The sequence below is a fragment of the Centropristis striata genome, chromosome 12 (genome assembly GCF_030273125.1).
Source record: "Centropristis striata isolate RG_2023a ecotype Rhode Island chromosome 12, C.striata_1.0, whole genome shotgun sequence".
In the NCBI taxonomy this organism is placed as follows: Eukaryota; Metazoa; Chordata; class Actinopteri; order Perciformes; family Serranidae; genus Centropristis; species Centropristis striata.
This window is the reverse complement of record NC_081528.1, coordinates 32212277-32236594: the sequence shown is the minus strand read 5'-3', so window position 1 is coordinate 32236594 and position 24318 is coordinate 32212277. Positions and strand designations below refer to the sequence as shown.

The 24318-nt window shown below is 41.2% G+C and overlaps 3 protein-coding genes across 3 annotated transcripts; 2 read left to right on the top strand and 1 right to left on the bottom strand.

Annotated features, from left to right (window-relative positions):
* The first annotated feature begins 704 nt into the window (after window positions 1–704).
* Window positions 705–11959, top strand: scyl1 (SCY1-like, kinase-like 1). Its single transcript, XM_059346169.1, has 18 exons — window positions 705–865; window positions 2219–2359; window positions 3481–3603; window positions 3697–3923; window positions 4030–4120; window positions 4645–4800; window positions 4932–5090; window positions 5519–5626; window positions 5799–5912; window positions 6025–6180; window positions 6301–6489; window positions 7018–7093; window positions 7343–7540; window positions 8030–8178; window positions 8276–8359; window positions 8498–8821; window positions 9473–9551; window positions 10026–11959. Exons 1-18 carry the CDS (start codon window positions 758–760, stop codon window positions 10148–10150), a joined length of 2607 nt encoding a protein of 868 aa, XP_059202152.1. The 5' UTR covers window positions 705–757; the 3' UTR covers window positions 10151–11959.
* An 855-nt stretch (window positions 11960–12814) lies between these two features.
* LOC131981739 (phospholipase A and acyltransferase 3-like) lies at window positions 12815–16839 on the bottom strand. Its single transcript, XM_059346170.1, has 5 exons — window positions 16682–16839; window positions 15917–15989; window positions 15071–15179; window positions 14694–14962; window positions 12815–13627 (listed from the first exon to the last, which is right to left on the bottom strand). The coding sequence occupies exons 2-5, from the start codon at window positions 15929–15931 to the stop codon at window positions 13505–13507; spliced, it is 516 nt and encodes a 171-aa protein (XP_059202153.1). The 5' UTR covers window positions 15932–15989; window positions 16682–16839; the 3' UTR covers window positions 12815–13504.
* Window positions 16840–18049: 1210 nt separating this feature from the next.
* Window positions 18050–24318, top strand: ints5 (integrator complex subunit 5). The gene is made up of 4 exons (XM_059347038.1): window positions 18050–18268; window positions 19697–19949; window positions 20395–22371; window positions 23053–24318. Exons 1-4 carry the CDS (start codon window positions 18174–18176, stop codon window positions 23758–23760), a joined length of 3033 nt encoding a protein of 1010 aa, XP_059203021.1. The 5' UTR covers window positions 18050–18173; the 3' UTR covers window positions 23761–24318.

Below are 24318 nucleotides of genomic sequence, written 5' to 3'. Positions count from 1 at the left end.
GGGTTTTTTTTGCCTACATCATCTCCTCATGACGCCGGCCACCTATGGTAAAATCGCCTCCATCCTCAGTTGATCAGATCATGTGTTTGCCACAATTTGCCACATTCATAGGCATCAGATAAGAACCCAGCAAAGAAGAGCTAGAGGGAGATTGTTTAGTTATCAGTTTATTTTATGTTTTATTGTTGACACTAATATTGGTAACACTTTAAGGTGTCTACATTAGAGTGACATGGGATGTGTCATAAACATTAATGACACTTTGAAATTACATTGATGCTCATGATACTTGTCATGTCATGTTTCTGACAGACTTGTGTGACTCCTATGTAGACACCTTCAAAATAAAGTGTTACCATATCTTGCTTCAGTCACAAAGGCATGTTCAAAAATTGCCTAAGTAATTTATTTATCTTAAGTTACATAATTTACACACAGTATTATTACTATACCAATAGCCATCCTTTGTTACATCCTTTTTGAGTGAAATGATCAATAAATGTCATATGTTACACTTTTGGTGAAGTTTTTTTTGTTTCCTGCAAAACTTGAAAAAAAATGAGTTAGGCGATTATTTGAACAGGGTGATTTTAAGGTAACAGTCTTGCTTGCGGAACCAATGTGCGGAAACAACGTTTACACGGAGCAATTTTCCGTCCGTGCCGTAATGCTAGTTAGCATCTCCTAGCCAGCAGTCTGTTTAGTTCTCCAGCCGCAGTGTGTGTGTGTGTTTGATGAGGTGTGGAGGAAAGAGGAGATGTGGTCCTTTTTCGCCAGGGATCCTGTTAAAGACTTTGCTTATGAAATTCTGCCAGACAGCCAGGAGAAGTCTGGAATATGGAGTTTACACCGCGGGAAGCGAAAGGTAGAAGAGACAAACCTTTGCTTGAGTTAGCTTCGTTATCCGGGCCTGTCACTTAGCCGGCTAGCTTCGGTCTGCTCGCTAATTTTATTTAGCCAGTAGAGACGAAGTACGGCGCTGTAATAGCGTGTTTACACGCCACATCTGTCTGTGTGTCTCCCCTCTTTCTCACATACTGAATGTCAGTGCTTATTTATTTTCCCTCTGTTTGCTTTGTGTGTCGGTAGTTCTCGCTAACGGACTGGGCTCAGGCTTTGTTTACTCCGAGACACAGACACGTATTTCTCGCCACGTCACCTAGTTTAAGACGATTTAGTAACTGTCACTGAAACCGTTATAAAGCTCATCTTTAATGACATTAATAAATGTGCTATCCCTCATCTTTGACATCATCTCAAATAACCGACAGTCCTGGTGGTTATATCTGTACTGTCGGTGTCATCATCATCCCTGCAGGGCCAGATAAAGACAACCAAGCACCTGCTTCCTGTTATCAGCATCTTTATTTTCATTTACTTAAGATAAGATAATCATGGGCGATACCATAAGCTGTACTGATAAACTGATTGTTGCACTGTTCCATCTTGATGTGACTGCAGATTATAAGCATTTAATAAGGCAATGTTTAAACCCTCTGAACTGAATACTTTCAGGGTGTTTTTTTCTCTTTTTGCATTTTACTCACTGTGGCCTTGTATGCCACTGCAATATATAAGTCCTGCACCTCTACGGAATCAGCACAATCATGGCTAGAAGTGGGAACAACTCAAAAATGTCTGTTGTGGACTATAACACAGTTATAATGCCATAAATCATAAAAAAAGAAGAATTCTAGTTGAATTTCTCTGATAAATCTTTTTTTTGCGAAAATTAGAATAAGATGGGATTTATATATACACCACTTTCACAAGTTGAAATGTGTGTCATTAATTCTGAAGAAAAATTGAGTTTTGTACATGCTATACATATTTAACTATTTGCATTTTTACAACCTCTACTTGCAACTTCTCATCTCTGCTTTTTAAAAACAGCCTGTCCGATTTTCAGTGGATATTTGTCACATCACCATTTGTCTCAGCAAAATCAATCATGGCTTCCCAGTTTCACTGAGGAGCGACAATTTAAAGTTTTAACAGTATTTAGTTATTCCGAACAGTTTATTTTTGGCAATGTTTTTGACAGAAATATCACAATTTTAAACTTTGTTCTGGTTACTTTTTCTAATGGAAACTTTCATTATCTATAATCCATTCAAGGACTGTAATATTTTTATACTGCCAGCGGTTGGTGGGGTTCACAGGATTAAGGGTTATATGAGCGAGTCATTTAACTTGTTTAATTAACCTGTGTCCACAGACAAATGGAGAGCCAGTGTCAGTGTTTGTGTACGAGGTAGCACAGGGCACAGAGCAGCAAACCCAGCTCGCCAAGGCTGCCTTCAAGCGTATGAAGACCCTGCGTCACCCTAACATCCTGGCTTATGTGGATGGATTGGAGGTATGTGTTTCTGTGTCGTTTGTACCCATCTTTAGCTCTAAACATACTGCCGTTCTTTCAAAATGTTCTGAGAAAAATGTCACTCAGCTCGCTAAGTGACATGTTACAAAATGGTGAGTGACCTTGTTTTGTCTTGTAACTGTCATGTAATCATCTCCACCATCTTGCTTCTCTCTGCATGTTTACGTTCAGATAGAGGTGAGTGTGAATATACCAATATAGTCCTTTTTAATACTGTATTTGTACAATAGGTTTAGTGTGTAGTGTACTACAAAATAAAACTCGAGCTGCAACAATTAGTCAGAAAAATAATTTACTTTTCATGAATCACCAAGTATTTTGATAATCACTTAATCATTTAAGTAACTTTTCATCCAAGAATTGCAGAAAATGCTGTTTTCAGCCTCTCAAGTATAATGATTTCATGCTTTTCTCTTTTATACTGTATTAAACTAAACATCTTTGTTACAAGATATTTAGTGACTTTGGACTTTGAGAAACTGGGGTGGATATTTTTCACTATTTTATGACATTATTTTGAACAAATGATTAATCTATTAACCGAGAAACGAATTAGCAAGTTAATAGATATCGACGGTTAGTTGCAGCCATACATACGTTTTTTGGTTTTGTTTTTTTATCAGTTGTGCTCAACAAGATCCTAAAATTGCATTTCTTGCTAAAAGAATGAATTGAAAATGTAATATATCAGCTAGGGAAATTTGACTGTTGATTGTTTGTTGGTAGCATATTCATAATTCTGAGGATACCTACGTATTATACTTCCTGAAATGTGGCAGCAACTGGGAAGTTACAAAACTACTTAGATAAGTATAATTCCTACCTCTGGTAACTTCCTTCTAAATGCTAATGTGTGTTCAGGGCTGTGCCTTGTTTTACTCACTCCAGTTTAGTGGGTCTGGGTAATAATTCCGTATTAACATTTAGAGCCATTCAATTGAAATTTTGTTTTGTTACCATTTTAATATTAGTTTAAATACTTTAATTTAGCCATTGGGTTAATTATTTTTGCAGTAAGGCTGGTGATATAGGGTAGATACAATAGTTGCATACACAAAATATATTATTGTTGATTTTTTGAAATTGCGGTTGTTTCACAGACAGAGAAGAGCTTGTACCTGGTTACGGAGCAGGTGACACCCCTGGCAGTCCACCTAAAGGCCCAGGCAGAGAAGGGCGGATCGGGGGAACTGGAGGTCTCCTGGGGACTCCACCAGATAGTGGTAAGGAGAGGAGGGAGCGCCATCTGATACTTCCTGGCAAGCCTTTTCTCTAAAAGCCCTCACTCCACTTCATCTGTTTTCATCCTCTCACAGAAAGCTCTGAGTTTCCTGGTCAACGACTGCCACCTGCTTCATAACAACTTGGGTGTATCAGCAGTCTTTGTGGATCGAGCTGGCGAGTGGAAGATCGGAGCCCTCGATCATGTGGCACCTGAGCAGGGTGACCCAAGTGGGGTCCCACTCCCTACTCCCAAGGCTGTTTACCCAGACATGGAAAAATACGACCCACCAGAGATGCCCAATAGCAGCGGAGAGAAATGGTTAGAGAGAGATGTAAAAATAAAAAAAAATTGAAAGGCATGAATCTTGAGCAAGCCTATTTTTCTGTAGAAACGTTTGTATTGAACTGGTGAATGTTTGTTGCAGGGCTGGAGAGGTTTGGCGGCTCGGCTGCCTGATCTGGGAGGTGTTCAACGGGCCACTTCCTCGCACGTCCTCCCTTCGTTCGCTGGGAAAGGTACAACACCGCAACATCTTTTTTTTTGTGTGCGATTGCAACACCATTGTCATTTATTCCATGTTGTTTTTATGGGTTTTAAGCTTGTCAAACACATTGATACCTAAAAAAATTTGCTACCACATGTTTAAAAGAATACGATCTCTGTAAATTATACATTCCTTAGTTTCAAAACTACGGAGGGTTTTAAAAAATGGGTCTAAAATTAGATTTTTCAACCCAAGGCTATACAGATTAAGATAAGATTACATTACAAGTGTGTCAGTTTGTGTTCAGTGACCTTTTCTGTACAGAACTGTTTCTTAGCATTAGAAAGAAGACATTCTGCTCATATAAGGAAGCGGCATTGTCAAATCGAATTTGCGTGAATGAATCCCACATGTCTTTGTTGCCTTCAAGCAAGTAATGTAATCAACCACTTGTCATGGTTTCAGTGACTGCTAAAAGAAATCTTTGTTTGTGCCATTAGGAATTGTTGTTTACAGGCTTGTGTTCTCTTTCCTGTGTCCTCTTTGTGCCCACAGATTCCCAAGGCTCTGGTCCCTCATTACTGTGAGCTGGTGGGCGCCAACCCTCGAGCCCGGCCCAACCCTGCCCGCTTCCTGCAGAACTGCAGGGCCCCAGGAGGATTCCTCAGCAACAGCTTTGTAGAGAGCAACCTTTTTTTGGAGGAGATACAGGTCAGCAGAACTGCATAAATACATGTTTAACTGTGTAATTTGATGATGCAGTAGTACTGGAAGCTATAACCACAAATAATGGTAAAAACAGATTATAATAATAGTGGAATTCAAATGTTCTCTCTCTCCAGATCAAAGACCCAGCTGAGAAACAGCAGTTCTTCCAAGATCTGAGTGAAAATCTGGACTCCTTCCCTGAAGACTTTTGTAAACACAAAGTCCTCCCTCAGCTGCTAACTGCCTTCGAGTTTGGCAACGCAGGCGCTGTAGTCCTCACACCGCTCTTCAAGGTGAATCTTTCAACTCACTAATTGAACACCAGACCGTGTACCCAATCGCCTCTGATTATTTACAAATGAAACATGAACAAAACCATCTCAAAGTCAAAGTATGACATCCATAGAACTTGTTTAACCCATTGAAGCCTGGAAAGCGGATACGTCGTTTTGTAGTATTTGTATAAGCTCTCAAATACTTTTTGAATTTAATTTCTATCTGCTACAGAGGATGAAAAATCTATTATTTAGTAGAAGCGTTGACATTTCTGTTGAATTTCCAGAAAAACTTCAGGTTTTAGGGGCTTATTTTAAAATCGCCCAGAGGTTTTACAGGCGTTTCAGGCGTCAATGGGTTAAATATGTTATCATTTGGTAGTTATACCTCTACGTACTTTTAGAAAAAATAAATTTCCAAAACCTCTTCTCCCTCTGTCTGCCAGGTGGGGAAGTTCCTGTCAGCAGAAGAGTACCAACAGAAGATCATCCCTGTTATCGTGAAGATGTTCTCCTCGACAGACAGAGCCATGAGGATACGACTGCTGCAGCAGGTACAAGCTCTTTCTCTTTACATATTGGTTATGTTTTTATTTTGTTTCATTTTTCCCATTTGCTATCAAGCAAGAAATGAAAAATACAGTTAAAAGAAGGATGAAATGTAAAAATCATCATGATGAATAATTATATCCCCCTCTCTGACATTGTTTCCTCTCTCTGTCTCAGATGGAGCAGTTCATTCAGTATCTGAATGAGGCAGCAGTCAATTCCCAGATTTTCCCTCACGTTGTTCACGGCTTCACAGACACCAACCCTGCCATCAGAGAACAGACTGTTAAGGTAGTTTGAATGTTTAAACCTAACCACAAATGATGAGTGGTTATTACATATCACTGTGTACTGGAGGCCTTCTGTAGCCATAACTTTAATGTTTCTCCCTCTCATTCTCCAGTCCATGTTGCTGTTAGCTCCCAAGCTGAATGAGGCCAACTTGAACCAGGAGCTGATGCGTCACTTCGCCCGGCTGCAGGCCCGAGACGAGCAAGGCCCAATCCGGTGCAACACCACCGTCTGCCTGGGCAAGATCGCCTCCTACCTCAACGCAGGGGTAAAGTCCACCCGCACCACTGTGCAAAACTCAATTCATTCAATATCAAGAAACTTTTAGACCAAAGCTCAGTAAAGAAACCTTTCAAATGGAAGAAATTATTCATGCCTGTCTTCACAGACTCGACAACGTGTACTGATTTCTGCCTTCTCACGAGCCACTAAAGATCCTTTCCCAGCTTCACGCTCCGCTGGTGTACTGGGCTTCGCTGCCACACACAACTTCTACAGCATTACAGAGATCGCCGCCCGCATCCTGCCCACCCTCTGTGCCATTACTGTTGACCCTGATAAGGGCGTCAGGGACCAGGTACACAAGACTAATGGAGATTTGTGAATATACAGTATTTTAAAGCAAAAGTCACTGCTGTTAACCCACTGAAGCCTGGAAAGCGTTTACGTCGTTTTGTAGTATTTGTATAAGCTCTCAAATATTTTTTGAATTTCATTTCTACAGAGGCTGAAAAATCTATTATTTAGTAGAAGAGTTCACACTTTTTTTCCAGAATTTCCAGTAAATTAGAGGCTTATTTTAAAATCGTCCAGCGGTTTTTCAGGCCGCAATGGGTTAACATGAATTATTTAGCCTCTGCCTCACAGTATATCTACTTAATATTGAATACATCTATTATAAAGAGTATTTACCAGAATTGTGCTGTTGATACATAACAATCTAAAGATTACTTAAGAACAATGATCGGCTTCAGAGTTTAGCTGCCTTGTGATACCAATTGTTTGTATTCAGTTTTACCTTTGTTTTACCCTGTTTTTTTGTCTACAGTAGAATATACTGTTGTATTTCTGCTCAAAATGGTTTTCCTGCCTCTCTCCTGGTCAGGCATTCAAAGCCATCAAGAGTTTTCTTTCCAAGCTGGAGACAGTGTCAGAAGACCCCACCAAGCTGGCTGATATCGGTGTGTAACAAACAAAATGCAATCAGCACCAGAGTCTGCTCTCTACTTTAAGTCTCATTCAGCAAGAAAAATAGTGATAACATGCGTCATACTTACATGTCATGCTCAATTTATGGGGAGGAGAAAACAATATTCATTCAACTGGCTCCGAAATCGGTAGCTGAATAAATCCACTCATGTTTTTCAGTTTAATTTCTGAAATTAAACCAAAAATTGAACAAGAAACTCTCTCTCCTGTTCGTCCTGCAGAGAAGGATGTTGGGTCGTGTGCTCAGGCTCCAGGTGCCTCTTCCAGCTGGGCCGGCTGGGCCGTGACAGGCATGTCCTCTATAACTTCTAAGCTGATCCGTAACGCTCCAGGAACAGAGGGGGGTGCAGGACCTGAGGGCAGCGAGCCCGCCAATGCCACCAGCCCTACCAGTGCCACAGATGGAGCACCTGCAACTGGTAGGGTTTTCACATCTGATTACCTTTACCCCTACTACATTGTTGGACTGACTCTATTAAAAAAATCATCAAAGCAGCAAACAAAACATTGTTAAAGTTCAACTTGGGTACGTCCTAAATTCAATTCAATTCAACTTTATTTATAGAGCGCATTTCATGCACAAGGCAGACTCAATGTGCTTCACAATGGATATACATAATTACAGTTAAAAAACAAAACAAAACAACAGAAAACAAACAATTAGAAAAAATCAATTACAAATTAATTGAAGAGTGCAGGTAGACAAGCTATGCCATATTCACCACATACACACTTACTTACTCACACACACATGTGCACCCACTCCCACAACCACACATGCACACACGCACACACAGTTCAACCAAATGCTGTTGAAAAAAGATTGGTTTTTAATCTGTTTTTTAAAATGGCTACTGATGTGGCATGTGCTATATCTGGAACTATATCTCTTGTTTTATTCTTTCGAGGTTCTGAAGATAAAACTCCACAAGCTCCTGTCCCTCACCATGCTGCCTCCAGTCGTGCCAACCAATCACAGTCTCATGAAGTAACGGGCGATGAAGATGAGCCAATAGCAGACCGCTGGGATGAAGAGGAGGACTGGGGAAGTTTGGAGGTAAGGGTGCAATACTTTTGACTCTGCTAAGTTGATACACATAAATGTAAGGTTATGATCTGTATTAATTGTTATTATAATTTCAAATCTCATATAGGATCCAGAGAAGGCTCACAATGATCCAGATGACTGGAACACTGACTGGATGGCATCATCCAAAAAGAAGGCCAGTGACAAAGGAGTAAGCGCCCTTTATTTTGGATCAATTAATATTTTGTATAATATGGAGTTCAAGAACTTGACGCCAGTGATCTCTATATAGATACAAATAGCTTTTTTAGAACATTACTTTAAATTTGTTCTTATTTCAATCGTCCAGGTGAGCCGGTCGTCGTCCTCCATGGCGGTGAAGAAGCAGAGCGCTGACTGGAGCAGCTCAGGCTGGGACGCAGATGACAGCTGGTCCAATGAGAAGGAAGGGCAGGGTCAGAGCTCTGCGGGCGAGGAAGGCTGGGGCAACGACTGGGGGGACGAGGACACAGACACAACTTTGGCCAACACGACGGTCCCCCTGCCCGAAGGGGTGCGGTTAGCCAGCGAGTACAACTGGGACAGCAGCAGCTCAGCTGCCAAGGGGGCCGGTCAAAATGATCTGTTTGCCAGCGTGTCTCAGAGAAATGCAGCCAGCGCCGCTGCCCCCACGGTGAGAACAGGGGGAGGGAGGCAAAAAGAAGGGAAATGGGCAGATTAAATTAGTGTTGCTTAGATTTTTAATAAACAGAATGTCAGAAGATGTGAATTGTACAGTGGTGAAACAGCAAAAAATGCAACAAAAGAAGTATCAATAGGGGTAAAAAATATGCATCCTTGTGTAAAATAGTGATTGAATATACAGTAGTGTTCAAAATAATAGCAGTCCAATGTGACTAACCAGATTAATCCAGATTTTTAGTATATTTTTTATTGCTACATGGCAAACAAGGTACCAGGAGGTGCAGTAGATTCTCAGAAAACCAACAAGACCCAGCATTTGTGATATGCCGCTCTTAAGGCTGTGCAATTGGGCAATTGGATCCAAAACCTGGATTAATCTGGTTAGTCACATTGGACTGCTATTATATTGAACACTACTGTACATACTTGAGTGATTTTCTTGCCAAGAAAGCCAACAAGCTTATTTCCCTAATTGCAAAAAAATGTTTGCTTTAAATTATGTAAAAAATACTGCACTCTCTCAAAAAGAAGTTGATATGTAGGACAAGAAAACATGAAGTTTGTGAGAAGAATGTGAGAAATGTAATAGTCAGGAATATCTTGACAGTACAGTGAAGTGTGTGTTGTGTTCTCTCCTCAGACTGGAGATGGCTGGGCTGCAGAGGCAACAGGAGACTGGGGAGCTGAGGAGAGCTGGGAGTCAGTAGATGGGAACCAGGGTAAGTTGCCCCCCCCCCCATATCAGAATCAGAAATAATCACTTTAATCAAGTGTTGTGAATGGGCTTGCATTCATTGAACATGAATGAGCATCTGTTTGCAGCTAGTGAACGTGATCATCAATCTATCTTGCAAGGGATATTGATGCACATGCACTGTGTTTTATGAAAACACTAAAATAAAAACTCAATAGTCTACTCAACAGTGACAGTTTCCAGTCAAAAAATATCAAATTTTAATGGAAATTGCATACTACCTGGTCTGACAAAATACTTGCAAAATGTTCATGTTTATTTCTCCTGTTTGGCTGACATTGAGCATGCTATTGTAAGGTTTGAACTTAAACAGCACTGCCTTTATCTATAACATCCCTTGACCACTTTTAATTATGTCTTAAAATCTTCACTTGAACTTCTCCTGTATCTACACTCATGCTCAAATCTTCTTATACTTATGTCCTTTATTGTCAACCAGGTCTCAGCAAAGCCGAGCTGTCCAAGAAGAAACGTGAGGAGAGGAGGAAAGAGCTGGAGGCGAAAAGGGCAGAGCGCAAAGCTGCTAAAGGTCCTCTCAAACTGGGCGCACGCAAGCTGGACTGACGGGGATGCTGATACAGGTTTGAGGGTGGTGACGGAGGAACATGGACCACATCGACCGGACCCAGAGCATCGGAGGAGGCCTGACATTCCACAATCAAAGGACTGGAAAGAAGTGTTTGCAGTGAAGAAAGTACTGTGAACTCTCTCAGCTCTTTCTACTTTCAGGAACTGACAGATAGGTGAAAAAGCAACTATCCAGTGCTTTTTGAATGCATTATTGTGGAAGGTAGAGCTGAATCAAACGGAGACAGAAAAGTGGAAAAGCGGCAGAGAGCAGCAGCCCTAGTTGATCACACAAAATGCCCCTCTCTGTTTAGTTTTTATTTTTAAAACGCATAACTCATGAAGTTGCAGTTGTAAAGTAAATGTATATAAAGATGCATCTTGTCTTAAAATGACAAAAACAAATGACACTTTTTTTTAAGAGCTGAGAAATGTATAAAACAGAATTTCCGAAGCAAACGTATTATTATTATTATACTGAATGTTTTTCAGTGTACACACACACACACACACACACACACACACACATACAGTGGATATGAATGTTTTAGTTCAGCTGTCACTAACTTACAGATTTAAAGACTTAAAATCAATCCATGCATGCACTCGTGTATTTGTGTGGCCTGACAAAAGGTTTCATGGCACAGAATTTACTTTGCACATTCAACACTGTATTTTACTGAACAAGTGACACTTTGGACTGGTTCCAGGTCTATAGACCCCCTTTTCCACCAAGCCAGTCCTGGCCGTTGCCCAATTGCGAACCGGTCTGCCGTTGTTATTATACTTGCCGAGAGGGCGGAGACATATACAGACGTTAACAGTGACGATGTGGCTCTAGAGCCTGTGGAAAAGCAAACAGGTTCAGTGCTGGTTCGCAAATTGAACCAACTGAGAACTAGCACCGGCTCCGAACCGGCCCTGAAACTGCTTTGGTCGAAAAAGGGTCTAAATGTTCCACATGCACTGCAGACACATGATGGACATAAGTAATTTAATTGATGCTGGTAAACTGGTTTTAAGGGAAAAATCAATTTATGTGTTTACATGCCTTTTTCCTGCGTGTCCTAGTAGTGCTGTACTGGAGGGTTTATGAAATTAGTTTTATTTTGAAATCTTTTTTTAAGGTTCCTGTATAAACCTGCAGATCACACAGAAGCTTTACCCTTAAGTCATTGTTGACAGCTATGGGTGTGTTCAGGGTAAAAAGAGTTCCCTATAAGTTCCTTTTACTCTTTTATTCGTGCCTTTTATTTTTTTAAAGCAGATCTGCTCTGTATGATCACTTCCTACAACTCAACAGAAAGTTTTAACCTGAAGTGTCTTCCCACCAGCAGATTCTGTGTTTTCATCAAACCTTTCAGTGTGACCCCCCATATCTCCTGTCTGTGCTGGATATGGTGTTAGGTTTGGTGTTACTCGCCATATAAGATGCTGTACAGACACAATCAACAGGCATCACCATCGGAGCTGAAGTCCTGGTGTGGGGCGTTCAGGGGCCTGTTCCTTAAAGCGAGTTCATCAAAGGCTCATTTTGGTTTGACTTATTATCAGTGGATTCAGTTTCATAAAGCAAATTCAACATCGTCCAAGCTCAGTTACTTGGGGGTAAAAATATGCTGGGAACTATGTTGAATTTGCGCTATGGAACCGGGTTATTTGTTAAACTCACTTTATGGAGCGGGCCCCTGGTCCTGTCAGGAACTGAGCTGTGTTCAGTTCAGGTGGACTGAGAAAGACTGGATGCAACCTTATTCTGAGAATCCAAATCATGTAGCATGTGAGCTGTTCAAAAAATAAATATAAGTCAAATAAATGTATGTTGCTTCTTTAAATATAAAGGCTGTAGTCCTCTTCCTCCTCAGCGAAGGTGAGCCGAGAATTTAGTGAGTTGATGCAGGAGGATGGGAGGAGTGATCTGAGATTTCTACATGTACAGCAGAGGTGAAAACGTCAGCAGACCTCAATGTGGATCATTTCTTCAGTAGAAAATACAACTATCTGAATTTTTTACATTTCTGATTTGCTGATGACCTACATTGCACTGATTCTGGAGATTGTGGTTTCTTTTCAAAATGCTACAAATTAAATTTCATTGATTTGTATTAATTGGCAGTCAAGAATCACCGAGCTCTGTATTTTAAAGGGCAGGTGTGCAGGACTGAGGGACATGTTGGCAGAAGTGGAATATTATATTCACAACTATGTAGTGTATAATTACTGGAAACTAAGAATCATCATTGTTAGCTCAGAATAAGCACCACAATCTGCGCTATTATAACTGCATATAATTCCAATGCAAGGATTGGACAGGTGTGCATGCTCGCACAAGGTAAAATAAACCCCTTTGTTAGGAGTTTGGAGCTCATTGACTGAGGAAAAGAAGCCAAAATAAAATCATTAAAGAAGCAGAGACGTACAGCAGAGCAGACAGATTTAATGTAAAAATATTTTAAATGAAAAGACGAGATCTGAGTATTCGAGGGTAAATAGGTGGCTTTATTATGTTATATTGTGCTTCTAAGAATGTGCTCAAAGATGCAAATATAAGCAGGAATATGTGTCCAGTTAAAATTAGATTATGGCCACTAAAAATGACAGAGCCCATATGGTTTGGAGTAGTACGACCCAGTGAGAGGAAACATCATGACACAATCGGAATCAACACAAATTATTCTTTATTCAAAACATTTACGAACAAATGTCAGAGGAAGACAAAGTGTTATGAATTCTAGTTAATGTGGGAACTCATTAGAAATAAAGCGTCTTAAGAAAACTGCAGAAGTGTTGATGAGTTCAGTCCACATGTCTCCTTTCACTCCAGGACCCACAGTTCATTAAGGTACTGTTACTGTAGTGCATTTCAAGTAGCATGGCTTCTATGTGAGATTTAACAATATCCTTCATCATTAGCTTATTTTAATTATGGAACATTCTTCATAAGCAACTAGCAGCAGAAACATTTGTTTTTTTGTATCCATAGAAAAGAACTGCTGATCTCTCACAATCCCAAAAAATATCTATATTAATATTCAAAATCTTTATATTAAAACATTTAAACATTTCAATTTGGCAACTTATTTAGTGGAAATACTGTTTGTGCTTGTGTCAGTAGAAATTTTAAAAAGTCTGAAAAATACAGGGCCTTGATCCCGCACCAACCAGCTCTGCTATGTTATTCAAGCCAAAGAAGGCATGAGGGACAGATGGAGGTAAAAGTTGACTTTGCAAGATACAAATCAAGCTAAATGACACAAACTAAGTGTTTTCTGTAAGTTATCACAATTTGTACCAGTTAGGCTTTGCTGGTGATTCGTTCATCAAGTCCCTGAAGACGACTCAGGACTTCAATCACTGTGTGTTCTTGTTTTCCTTTTTGCTGCCTCCAAACAGAGCGCCGGCCAGCGCCACGATCCCCAGACCGACCACTGCAGCCACGCCTGCAACCATGGCGGTTTCTCCTGCTTTACGCACCTGAGGAGGGACACAGACAACTTTTAGTTAGTGAGCAGGGTCTTCTTCATATTCAAAACTCCATTCAGATTATCCACAACTATCAGAAACATATCAGAACTTATTTCATTATGCCACTAAGATCCCCTTTGCTATTATAATTTAGGAGAAGAAGAAGAAAGGCCAGGGAATCAGCTTCCCTCTGCTCGTCTCCTGTACTACTTTTTCACTGTCAAACTGTCCAATAGAGGTGAAAATATGTAGCCATGATAGCAGACAGTGTGCTTCAAATATGGATGCAAAGAAGCTACAAATTCCTTCAATTGGATGCTTCACAAATATCTTCAACCCTGTTATTTAGAAAATGTATACAATCACCACAGTTTCAAGGTGGAGATTTGTGACACCAATTCATTATCCAACAGTGGAAAAACTGAGTTATTGTATTGAATAATGGCCAGAAAGGTGTTTTTGCAGAACATAATGAGGACACAGTGCAGTTGATCTTTGAGCTTTTGGATATGAAATATTATCACTTAATAATGATTGATCCTTGTGTGTGTGTGTGTGTGTGTGTGTGTGTGTGTGTGTGTGTGTGTGTGTATATATATATAAAAAAATAAATTACATTCTGTGTGTATGAATTATTGAGTTATAGAGAAAAACATGGTTCATGAGATCACAATGATTTGGACAATCTTTATCTTTAAATCCAAATGGACGTCTGTGCGAAATATAAAAGAAACCTCCTCCAGGCATCCCTGAAATATCCCAGTCTCGAGAATGAGAAACTGACTACATGATGCGTCCAGCCACAGCTGTCACCAGTGTGCAGGCATAATAATAATAATAATAATTTTTAAGAAAAAAAAGATACCTTTTGCCCCTCATCAATAAAACAGGTCTCTTTTACAAGAGCACAATTACAACAAGTTTAATCCATTGTGGGGTTTTTTTTTTGGAATTTGCTACTCATCTAATGAAATAAACTAAACTTATCTCATACTTACAAACAGATTACAAGAGCTAAATCTATTTTCTGTTTTTCAGCCCAAAAAGAGTGATGGAAATAAAGGTGTCCACTGACCTGTCTTGACTCAGCCTTTCCGTAGCGCAGCTCGTTCACAAAGTGCTCACAGTTCTCCCTGAAGACGCAGTACGGCAGCTCACTGCCCACCTTGGCGTTCGCCTCCCTGACGATGATGTGAGCCTCGCGGGGCTTGTACTCCTTGTCCAGGCCGTTGTTGATAATCCACTGGCTGGTTCCCACCACGTCCCACAGCTCCTCTTTCTTCACCACAGCCTTCTCCGTCAGCACAGACATCATACTGTTGGCGCCTGCACCCGGGGTCTCAGCTGTGAGTGAAGAGGAGGGAAAGAACGAGGAAAAACACACATTACTTTTGTGGGCTTATGTAATGCATGTGTGTGTGTGTGTGTGTGTGTGTTTTGGCGGGGACTCACTGGGTGGTGCCATGTGAACAATGAAGCCATCTCCAACATACACAGCCCAGTGCTGATAGGAGCCCCGGAAGATCTCAATCAAGTCCCCAACCTCTGGTTTCTCATCATACTTGGAAAAAAAGAAACAGACAGAAAAAAATAATTGACTTTGCAACAGACTGTTTGGCAACAACTGCACTGGACCTGAGCAGACTCTCCCGGTTTAAAAAAGGTTAGACTTGTGTTGGGCTCTATAAATAAAACTGACTTGTCAATGTTTGCAATGTTATATACAACAGTACCTTGGACACTATGCCTGACCTATATAGGATTTTTCAGACTAATGCTGATTTAAAAGGGTAAAAAAAAAAAATCCACTGTTGGCCGATGGAGGCGCTGACAGAGTAAATTTTTGAGCTAGGATAAAAATAGCCATTTTTTTTTTAGATTGTGCAACAATTTTTCATCAATCTCTTTATATAGATGTACTAAGGCTGCTTTCTTTAACAAATAAATTAATGAAAGAATATTATATATTATTATACATACACTGCATTGTGTTTTCAACCAATTCTAAAAATAAGAACTGAGAAATTAAATAATTACAAAAAAATAAAAAGCTAAAATAATATATAGCCAAATAAACATCAGTACTGTATGTTCAACATCAACCAATTGCTGACCATTTAAATGAAGGAGAAATAAAAAATAAAATAAATGGCTAACATCCTTTCTTAAATCCCCCCCAAGCAGTTTTCTGATTAATATGTTCTGTTATAATAGAACACAAAACAGCTCAGAAAAAAATCCTATTTTTCTATGTTTTGATCAAGTATATAATAATATACTATATAATAATATACTAACCAGTGTCGGGGCCATGTCTGTGTTACTTCAGTCTGGTTTTGACTGATTTGATTCTCTGGGTAACTTTCAGCACCTGCAGGAACAAATTATTGTATAGACCAAATATTAACACATGAGAGACAAAGAAAAGTAAAAGAAAAACGAGTGTTTTACTCTGCTTTTGAGTTCTGTGGTAAAACTGATGCAATCTAATACAAAGATCCTGTTATAAATCCTCTTTCCATAAAGGTTATAATACGTTTTTCACTGTTTAAGATAAGTGTTGATTATACTTCATGATCATTTTGGAGGTTATACTTTGAGGTGTTGTTGAACTGTCCTGACAGCAGTTTCTGTTTCAGTTTGTCTGCCCTAATAACAGAAACGCCTGTCAGCACAATGTTAATCAGTTCAACAGCACCACAAACTACAGACCAGCTGGTTTTAATTATTACATTTTAAATCATTTAAATTCCACTGTCAATCCCCTATAATACAGTGAAATTAAATGGGTAATTTCATCATCGAAAAAAAGACTCTCCGAGATAAATCCCCAGCTTTAAAGAAGTTTGAGAAAACAAAATAAGCTACGACGACGTATGAAGTTAGCCGACAGCTATTGATTAGCTCCAGTGTTTACACCATCTAAACGCCTTGAACTGCTGCAGCTCTGAAGCTAACGTGGCATTACATCAGCTGTGAAACACCAAAACATCACGGGGACACGATCCGCAGTGGACAGCACGGCTCGGTTTATAAAGGCGGTTTAACAATCTCTCCACGTACCTTTAAATATAATGTCCGCAGCTCTTTAATAAGCAGCGGCGACACCAAAGACGGCGACACCAAAAAACCAGCCGGTAGCGATCAGCTGATGGTTGCTCTGTTGCTCTGTTTATCTGCAGCTTTTGACCTTCAGAATAAAAGCGTCATACAACATGCTGGCTACATTTAACCGTAACACATATTAACAGCACAGTTAAAAAAAAATATGAGTGGGAATTAAATCAAGTAAAATACTACTACTACTACCACCACCACCACAACTACTACTACCACCACTATTAATAATAATAGTTATAAATACATGGAATAGAAAATCATTATTTATTAAAATAAATTATATTTACGGACAGAATAAGACACAGAATGAATAACTGTCATATTAAAACAATTATTTTACATCAAGTAATGCATAATTTAAAGGGAAAACATTTATCATTTTATATACTTCGCGATTCTTTATTTCAGAATGTATTCTACATACTCTATTTTACATATGTTAATTGTTAATGTCTATTCTATATTTTAACTAGATAGCGATTTTCTTTAATCTCTTATTTTTAATTTTTAATTTAATTTTAATTTTTCTTTATTTTTATGCCAAGGCAACTTATTTATATGTTAAAATAAAGTCGGCAATAAAAATGTTGAATTAATGATTTCTAATTAATTTCTAATTAATAAAAAAAGCAGGTGATTTAAGCTTTTTTCTTATCATAATCGCATCCCAATTTATTGATTTGATTTGAAACAGTGTAAAAGTCCATACTGGAAGGGCCAAGTACATCCCATACTCTGTATTACAATGTAATATAATGTAAATATGATATTATATTATCATAGGCAAACACTAATTAATCATATTAATTATCGCCCTGGTTTTCACTGTGTACATAGTCCTGTTGACGCTGCTGTTATTCATAGCACCACTGTCACTTTAACATGCTTTGAGTAGGTTATATAACAATCAAAATCTATTTTATTACCGTGCAAGGAATTTGCTGTGGTATATTTGTACATAAGTTAAGTACAAAGTACGAAAAATTCTAAATAGAGATAAAGACAAGTACTGCAAGTCAAAAACAGCAGCATAAATATAAATAATCAGAAGAGAAAACGTCAACACAAAAAATGTAACCTGTAGAAATAATGTGTAGTAAGTTTATGTACTTCCCCATTGTGAATTTGCTTTCCATACATGTATGCATTTTTTCAGTTATACTGCTCAATTTCCCCGCTGGGGATCAATAAAGGTGAATGTCTAATCAATAAATTAATAAATCCACCTAACTACCACTAGGTGTCGCCAGTGACGTCAGCTGTCATAGTCAGCGGCTCATTTGTCCATCGACGAAGAAGTCCTAACTTCCGGCTTTGGAGCGCCCTTTCGGTGTATATTTGTCCTGAAATTAGACAGAGAAAACAACAAAAAGCTGCCACAGTCGTTCACGTCGAAGCCCCGCAGCCGAAAAGGAGGATTTAATGTAACGCTTTAATGTTAAAAGATCAAACGATGTCTGTGGTGTTGGACGGGAGTCCGCTGAAAGCGATGCAGAGCTCACACACTCACCCAGCGCAGACAGCCCTGAGGTGAGTCAGGCTCCCCCTCAACAACTACATAAAGTCACTTTAGTACATGCTGTGTGAAAGTTAACTGTACGAAGATCAGTGGGTCAGACGTCTATATATTCCTACACTTTACTGTAGAGCCAGCTCATGTCGAAAGTGACTAATTTAATAAAATAGGTCAGGATTACATCGAGTACTACTCAGTTAATCGATTATTCGTGTATTCTATGAAAGAGTTTTTACAAAAGACATTCACGTGACAAGATGTAAGAGCACCAAATGTTGTTTTACGGTGGTTATTTGTCTTGACCAACACCCACATATACTTTTAAGTTACATCAGTTGGAGAAAAGCTTTTTTTTTTTTTTTTTCCAGCAATGTCCAGAACATGTTGATATTTTTTGGAAGTTTTAAATGGAATATATGTTATGGCTGCTATGCAACCAAGAATTGATTACATTCCATTTTTTTTCTGTGGAGTCTATAAGTCTGTTATTCGATTAGTCGATCAAGAGAAGATTAAACTTTTTTTTCATTGATTAATTGTTTTGACAGGATTAGCTCAGTCTGATTCATTTAATTAAATATCCATTATTATTTGATTTATTTAAACTTTTCCCCCAAGGTTAGGAATATACTCGACCGATATATCAATGAGCCCATTTTATCAACAGAAATTGGCCTATGGCAGATATATTGGTATTGTGTAAATGTTGTCCAATATGCTCCTATAGATGTCAGACCTACGCTGTCTTTAAACACAGAGAAAAAGGTCTTAAAGTCTCTGTAGTAAAATACTGCTGGAGTCAAGAATAGTAACATTTGCATTTTGAAACATAAATCAACACTTACCAAACTACTGCCTATTCGGCCTATTGGTTATAACATAAAGTACAATGGTAATGTTGCATATAAATAAACTTTATTAGCTAAATTATCAATATCAGCATTTGCCCCAAACAATACAGTATTGGTCAGGCTCTAATTTGATTACACTACTTTTTTTCAACATAAGCTGGTGTTTCATTTACACAGTCACTGGAAACCAAAAATCTTTTAATATTTTAAAAGAAAAAATTCCATTGTCATCTTTCTTTGTTGTTTCCAGGCGTCTTACACAAGACGGGTAGAAATCTCTCACCCTGACCATATTTAGAAACAAATTTAAAGGCTGTCTGTTCAGTCTTTTCTTGTTTTCACTTGCCATCAATAGCTAAATAAGTCCTCTGTTGATCCCTTACTCTGGAAATTACAAGCACTAAATAATCTTTTACGAAAAAATATAATTAAAGTCAATATGAAGAGCTGGTAACATAAAAGGTCAAAAATATATTTATTGATGTGGGTATACATTTTCTTTTTTAGGTTTGTTTCTTCAGAATTTTCTGCTTGTGGATGCTAAACTTCCCACTTTGCTCATCATTTCATCACCCACTCTTCTTCCTCCAGCGCTCAGGAACTCTCCCAGGAGATCAAGTCCTTCATCAGTGGCGTTGACACCGTTCAGGGCCGGAAGCTCAGCGTCCGCGAACACGCCCGATGTGCCGTGCGCCTGCTGCGCTCAGTGCCAGCCTGTCGAGGGGCGGTGCTGGAGCATCTGAGGGGAGTGTACGATGAACACGTCTCTGCCTTCCTGCACAACCTGGAGACAGAAGGTGATGCCAGCTCCGGGGTCAACTCCAACCTGGAGGACATCATACAGGTGCAGTGACACACATAAAATAAAACTTAAACCTTAAACCTGGAAAGTCATGAAATGATTGAAAGGACTAGATTAGATTAGATTTAGAAGATTAATGGTTGATCAAAAGAAAATCTATTGACTATTTTGATGATAATGATCCCCCTTTATAAGCATCTTTCAAGCAAAAATGCTAAATCTCACAATGTTCCAGCTGCTAAACTATCGGGATTAGCTGCTTTTCTGAGGCCAACATGAGGGTAAATCTGTAAATTTGAGTATCTTTCTGTTTTACTTTGACTGATTTTTTCATGCATTGTTTCTTTTTGAGTTTCCTATTCTGAAATGGTGTCAAGATCAAGTGGCACATTTGTGACCGAGTAAAAGTTGCAAACTTCGTCCAAAAGTTCTAACGTTTTTTTCAACAGAATTAATAATGGTCCTAACTATTTCTGTTTGTCTGTAGGAGGTCCATGGCGTGCTGTCAGAATTCATCCGTCTCAACCCTCGGGCCTGGGCCCCTCTCGTATCCACCTGGGCCGTGGACTTGTTGGGTCAGCTGAGCAGCAAACACGCCGGCCGCAGGGTGGCGCCCCACTCCTCCAGCCTCAACGAGCTGCTCCAGCTCTGGATGTCCTGCGCTGCCACCCGGTCCCTCATGGAGGCGTACTCCCAGTGTTTGGCCGCCATGCTGGCCTGGTGCCCTGACGCGTGCGTGGATGCGCTGTTGGACACGTCAGTTCAGCACTCGCCGCATTTTGACTGGGTGGTGGCTCACATCGGCTCCGCCTTCCCGGGGACGATCATCAGCCGAGTGTTGGCGTGTGGACTCAAGGACTTCTGCTCTCATGGTGCTAAGGACCAGGGGCTAATGGTGATAGGAGTGGATAAAGGCAGCAGAGTGCCAAAGATCGGCTCAGTGGTGGGAATCCTTGGACACCTGGCAGTGCACCACTCGGACAGCATCAGGAAGGAGCTGCTCAGGATGTTTCAGGAAAGCCTGATTCTTTCGAGCCCGCTGTCTCCCACTTCATCCTCAACATCTTGGGAGAGTTCCCCTCAGCTCCGCTGTGCTGCCGTACCATTTCTGCTTCAGCTCGCTGCAATGTCCCCCAACCTCTTTGGTGCGGTGTCTGCAGAGCTGGTGGAGCTGCTTCGCCCTCCTGTCCTCCTCCAGCTGCAGGCCTTGCTGCAGGGCCTCCCCAGAGAGGAGCTGGATAACATGCTGGGCCTGGCTGTCCACCTCATTAGCCAGAGCCCAACAGGAGGGTCTCGTGTCCTTCGTTTTCTGGCAGACACGGCGACCCCGGCCTCTGTCATCATCTCCGGCCCTACGCCCTCCCCTCATGAAGGTGTCAGAGAAGGTTGCGATCGTCTCCTCCAGATGCTGCTTCTGCATCTCCACAAACTTGTCTTCAACCGCTCGGATGGAGCTGAAGTCAAGCCCCATCACTCTGCTTCCTCTCAGCTACAGAGGGTCATCCCCTTCCTGGAGGAGCTGCAGACCCACGTAGGTGAGCTCTGTGCCGAGACGCTGCGACTGGAAAGAAAGCGCCACCTCTGGCTGCACCAGCTGCTGTGTTTGCTCTCGGTGTATGGGGGTCCCAGTGTGGCCACTGAGGCCCTCTGCCAGCTCCTCACCCAGGCCCGCAACCCAGAGGAGTTGGCTCTGGCCTGGCAGCTACATACCACGCTCTCCTCCTGCATGGCGGGACTCATTCCTGCCGCTGTAGCTCGCTGTGTGGCCCAGATCCACACACACACTCTGGGTCCTAAGCAGCTGAGGCAGCTGTTGCTCAACCTGGCCGCAGCCATCCAGAGTCAAGACGAAGAGAGACGAGGAGCAGCAGCAGTTCATTCCTCCATGGCCGTCCAAGTGGGTTCTGCGGTCTCAGGACACCTTCATGATTTTGGCCCACTTCTCCTCCACGGTGACCCGGCGGTGTCTCATGCTGCGGTGCGCCTCCTGTCCTGTAGCCCGCTCCCTCGCACCTCCTCCCCAGCACACCTGCTCCTGCTCACTCGTGCTGCCGTCACCTATTTCTTTCTGGCACTGCAGAGAAGAGGAGAAGCAGGCAAAGTGGGGAGAGATAGTGGACAGGCAGCGGAGGCGGTGAACTGTTCAGTCCTGCTGCTGTCCCGTTTTGCGGCGTATTCTCCGCTCACTCTCAAGGCGGTCCTCCAGCAGCTGGTTGAGGGAGCGCTACATAAAGGCAATGCTGGCCTGTTTGGAGGGCAGATCGCAGACATGTCTGGTGCCCCTTTGCCTTCCCCATCTGTGTCTCCTGACATCGGAGCCTCTTTGTTGGATATCAACTGTCGGTTCGGTACCACCGTCAACTTCTCTGGCAGTGTGTGGTCTGTGTTTCACGCCGGGGTGATTGGTAAGGGGCTGAAGGTCCGCACTGAAACACAGCTGCTTGACCCATCGGGGATCCTGCAGGTGAGTTGCACAATTTGAGAACTTTTGGCTCAATTTGAAGCAAACTAGTCTACTAGATAACAGCAGAGCAGCTGATACTAAGTATCCTCAGTTATGGAAAAAATCTAAATCACAATTTAAATAAATAATGTTACATATTAATACAAATTAATTGGATCAAAATCTAATCTACTAAATGTAAATTCAATATAAAAGATAAATAAAAATATATAATATCGAAATAAAAACATACTTTTGGAAAACTATGTCCAATATATTCTGGTCAGTAACACGAGAAAAAAAAACAGGTGAAATCACACAGCTGTAAAGAAGCTGGATTTATAACACACAAAAAAAAATGAGAGCATCATTGTAAAAAGGAATGCAGCACAATAATAATTTTATCTCAATTTTCTTGTTGAAAAGCCAAAAGCAAATAATCGCCCTGCTCAATTCAGCAGTCTTTTTAATCGGTTTGAACTTAAAACTACATTTTCATGCCAACATTTGAAAGGAAATATATATATTGGGTTGAGGTAGATCTATGTGGGTGTAAATTTTGAACATGCAATGTTACAGAACTGCCTGCTGCATGTGACTATTATCTCAACTACACCTGAGAATGATTAAAGATACTAAAATTGTGTATTTATTGATATGCTACAGCTGAAATGTGCCTCTGTCATTGTCTTCTCTCTATAGAACATCCAGACTCTGCTGGCTGTCGTAGTCCAGTGTTGCAGCTCCTCTGGTCTCAACGGCTCACGTCCGCCCTCTGACCCCGACGAGCCGCTGCCCATCAATGCCGAGGCAGCCAAGGTCATTGCAGTTACACTGGTGGAGAGCGTCTGTCCAGATGTGGCCAATGGGGAGCTGTCCTGGCCCCCAGAGGAACACGCCCGCACCACCGTGGAGCGAGACATCCACATTCGCCGTTGCTTCGAGGCCCACCCGGTGCTCTTCCCTCTGCTGCAGGTGGTGGCAGCCGGACGCCCGGCCCTCTGCTACTGCTCAGCCGTGCTCAGAGGCCTCCTCGCCACTCTGCTGGCCCACTGGGAGTCGTCCCGCGAGGGGACCTCCATAGACTCCCCATGGCACCTCCAGGCCTCCTGCCTCCTGGTGTCCTGCATGGGAGAGGGCCAGCTCCTGCCTCCCGTGCTGGCCAACGTCCACGAAGCCTTCCCCCTCCTCACGCCCTTCGAGGTGAGGCTGCTGCTCCTTGCTGTGTGGGAGTACGTGAGAGGCAATGGGCCCATGCCCCAGAAGTTTGTCTTCAGCTCAGAGAAGGGGCTGTTCTGCAGGGATTTCTCACGGGACGGTGACGTGGCGAGATATGTGGCACCGATTCACAGCGTCCTGCATAAAAACATTGATCGGCTGGGACATCTGTGCTGGAGGTTCCAGCTCTAAAGGGTCGTAGGAAGCAAGCTGTGTGAAGTAGACGGGATACTGTGTTACATTTGTTCCAAGAGATGACTGCAAAGATGCTTTCACTGTACTTCAGTTTCTGTGTGTGTGTGTGTGTGTGTGTGTGTGTGTGTGTGTGTGTGTGTGTGTGTGTGTAGCTTTTGTACCATATTTTTAGACTTGATAGGTTTCTAACAGTTTGTTTCTGTGACAAAGAAAAGGGGACAAGAGGAATGGCACACGTGTATATTATTTTCATACAGAATTCATTTCACACAAAACAGCCTTACTGTGTCATCAACATTAATTTATAGATTGTTTTGTATCATTTTCAGGCTACTCTTCTTCTAAAACTGTGGCTACAAACATGCCTTGCATCTGTCCCCAAACCTCTTGTTTCAACCACTTTACAGAATAAATAATTTGGTCCGAGAATGTATCTTGAATAGAGCGTCTTTGTTCACGCTTACATGTTTTACCACAGGACTCTTTTTGGGATTAAAGTGATCGCCACAAAGTCGTATCACCATGTTCTTTACATCATAAAAATCCTCTAAGCCA

Coding starts and splice junctions, on each gene's coding strand:
- scyl1 (XM_059346169.1), top strand. CDS start 758: ATGTGGTCCTTTTTCGCCAGGGATCCTGTTAAAGACTTTGCTTATGAA. Junction 866..2,218: donor TACACCGCGGGAAGCGAAAG/GTAGAAGAGACA, acceptor CTGTGTCCACAG/ACAAATGGAGAGCCAGTGTC. Junction 5,913..6,024: donor TCAGAGAACAGACTGTTAAG/GTAGTTTGAATG, acceptor CTCATTCTCCAG/TCCATGTTGCTGTTAGCTCC.
- LOC131981739 (XM_059346170.1), bottom strand. Junction 14,963..15,070: donor TGTTCACATGGCACCACCCA/GTGAGTCCCCGC, acceptor CTTCACTCACAG/CTGAGACCCCGGGTGCAGGC. Junction 13,628..14,693: donor GAAAGGCTGAGTCAAGACAG/GTCAGTGGACAC, acceptor GTCCCTCCTCAG/GTGCGTAAAGCAGGAGAAAC.
- ints5 (XM_059347038.1), top strand. CDS start 18,174: ATGTTAAAAGATCAAACGATGTCTGTGGTGTTGGACGGGAGTCCGCTG. Junction 18,269..19,696: donor CCAGCGCAGACAGCCCTGAG/GTGAGTCAGGCT, acceptor TTCTTCCTCCAG/CGCTCAGGAACTCTCCCAGG. Junction 22,372..23,052: donor ACCCATCGGGGATCCTGCAG/GTGAGTTGCACA, acceptor TTCTCTCTATAG/AACATCCAGACTCTGCTGGC.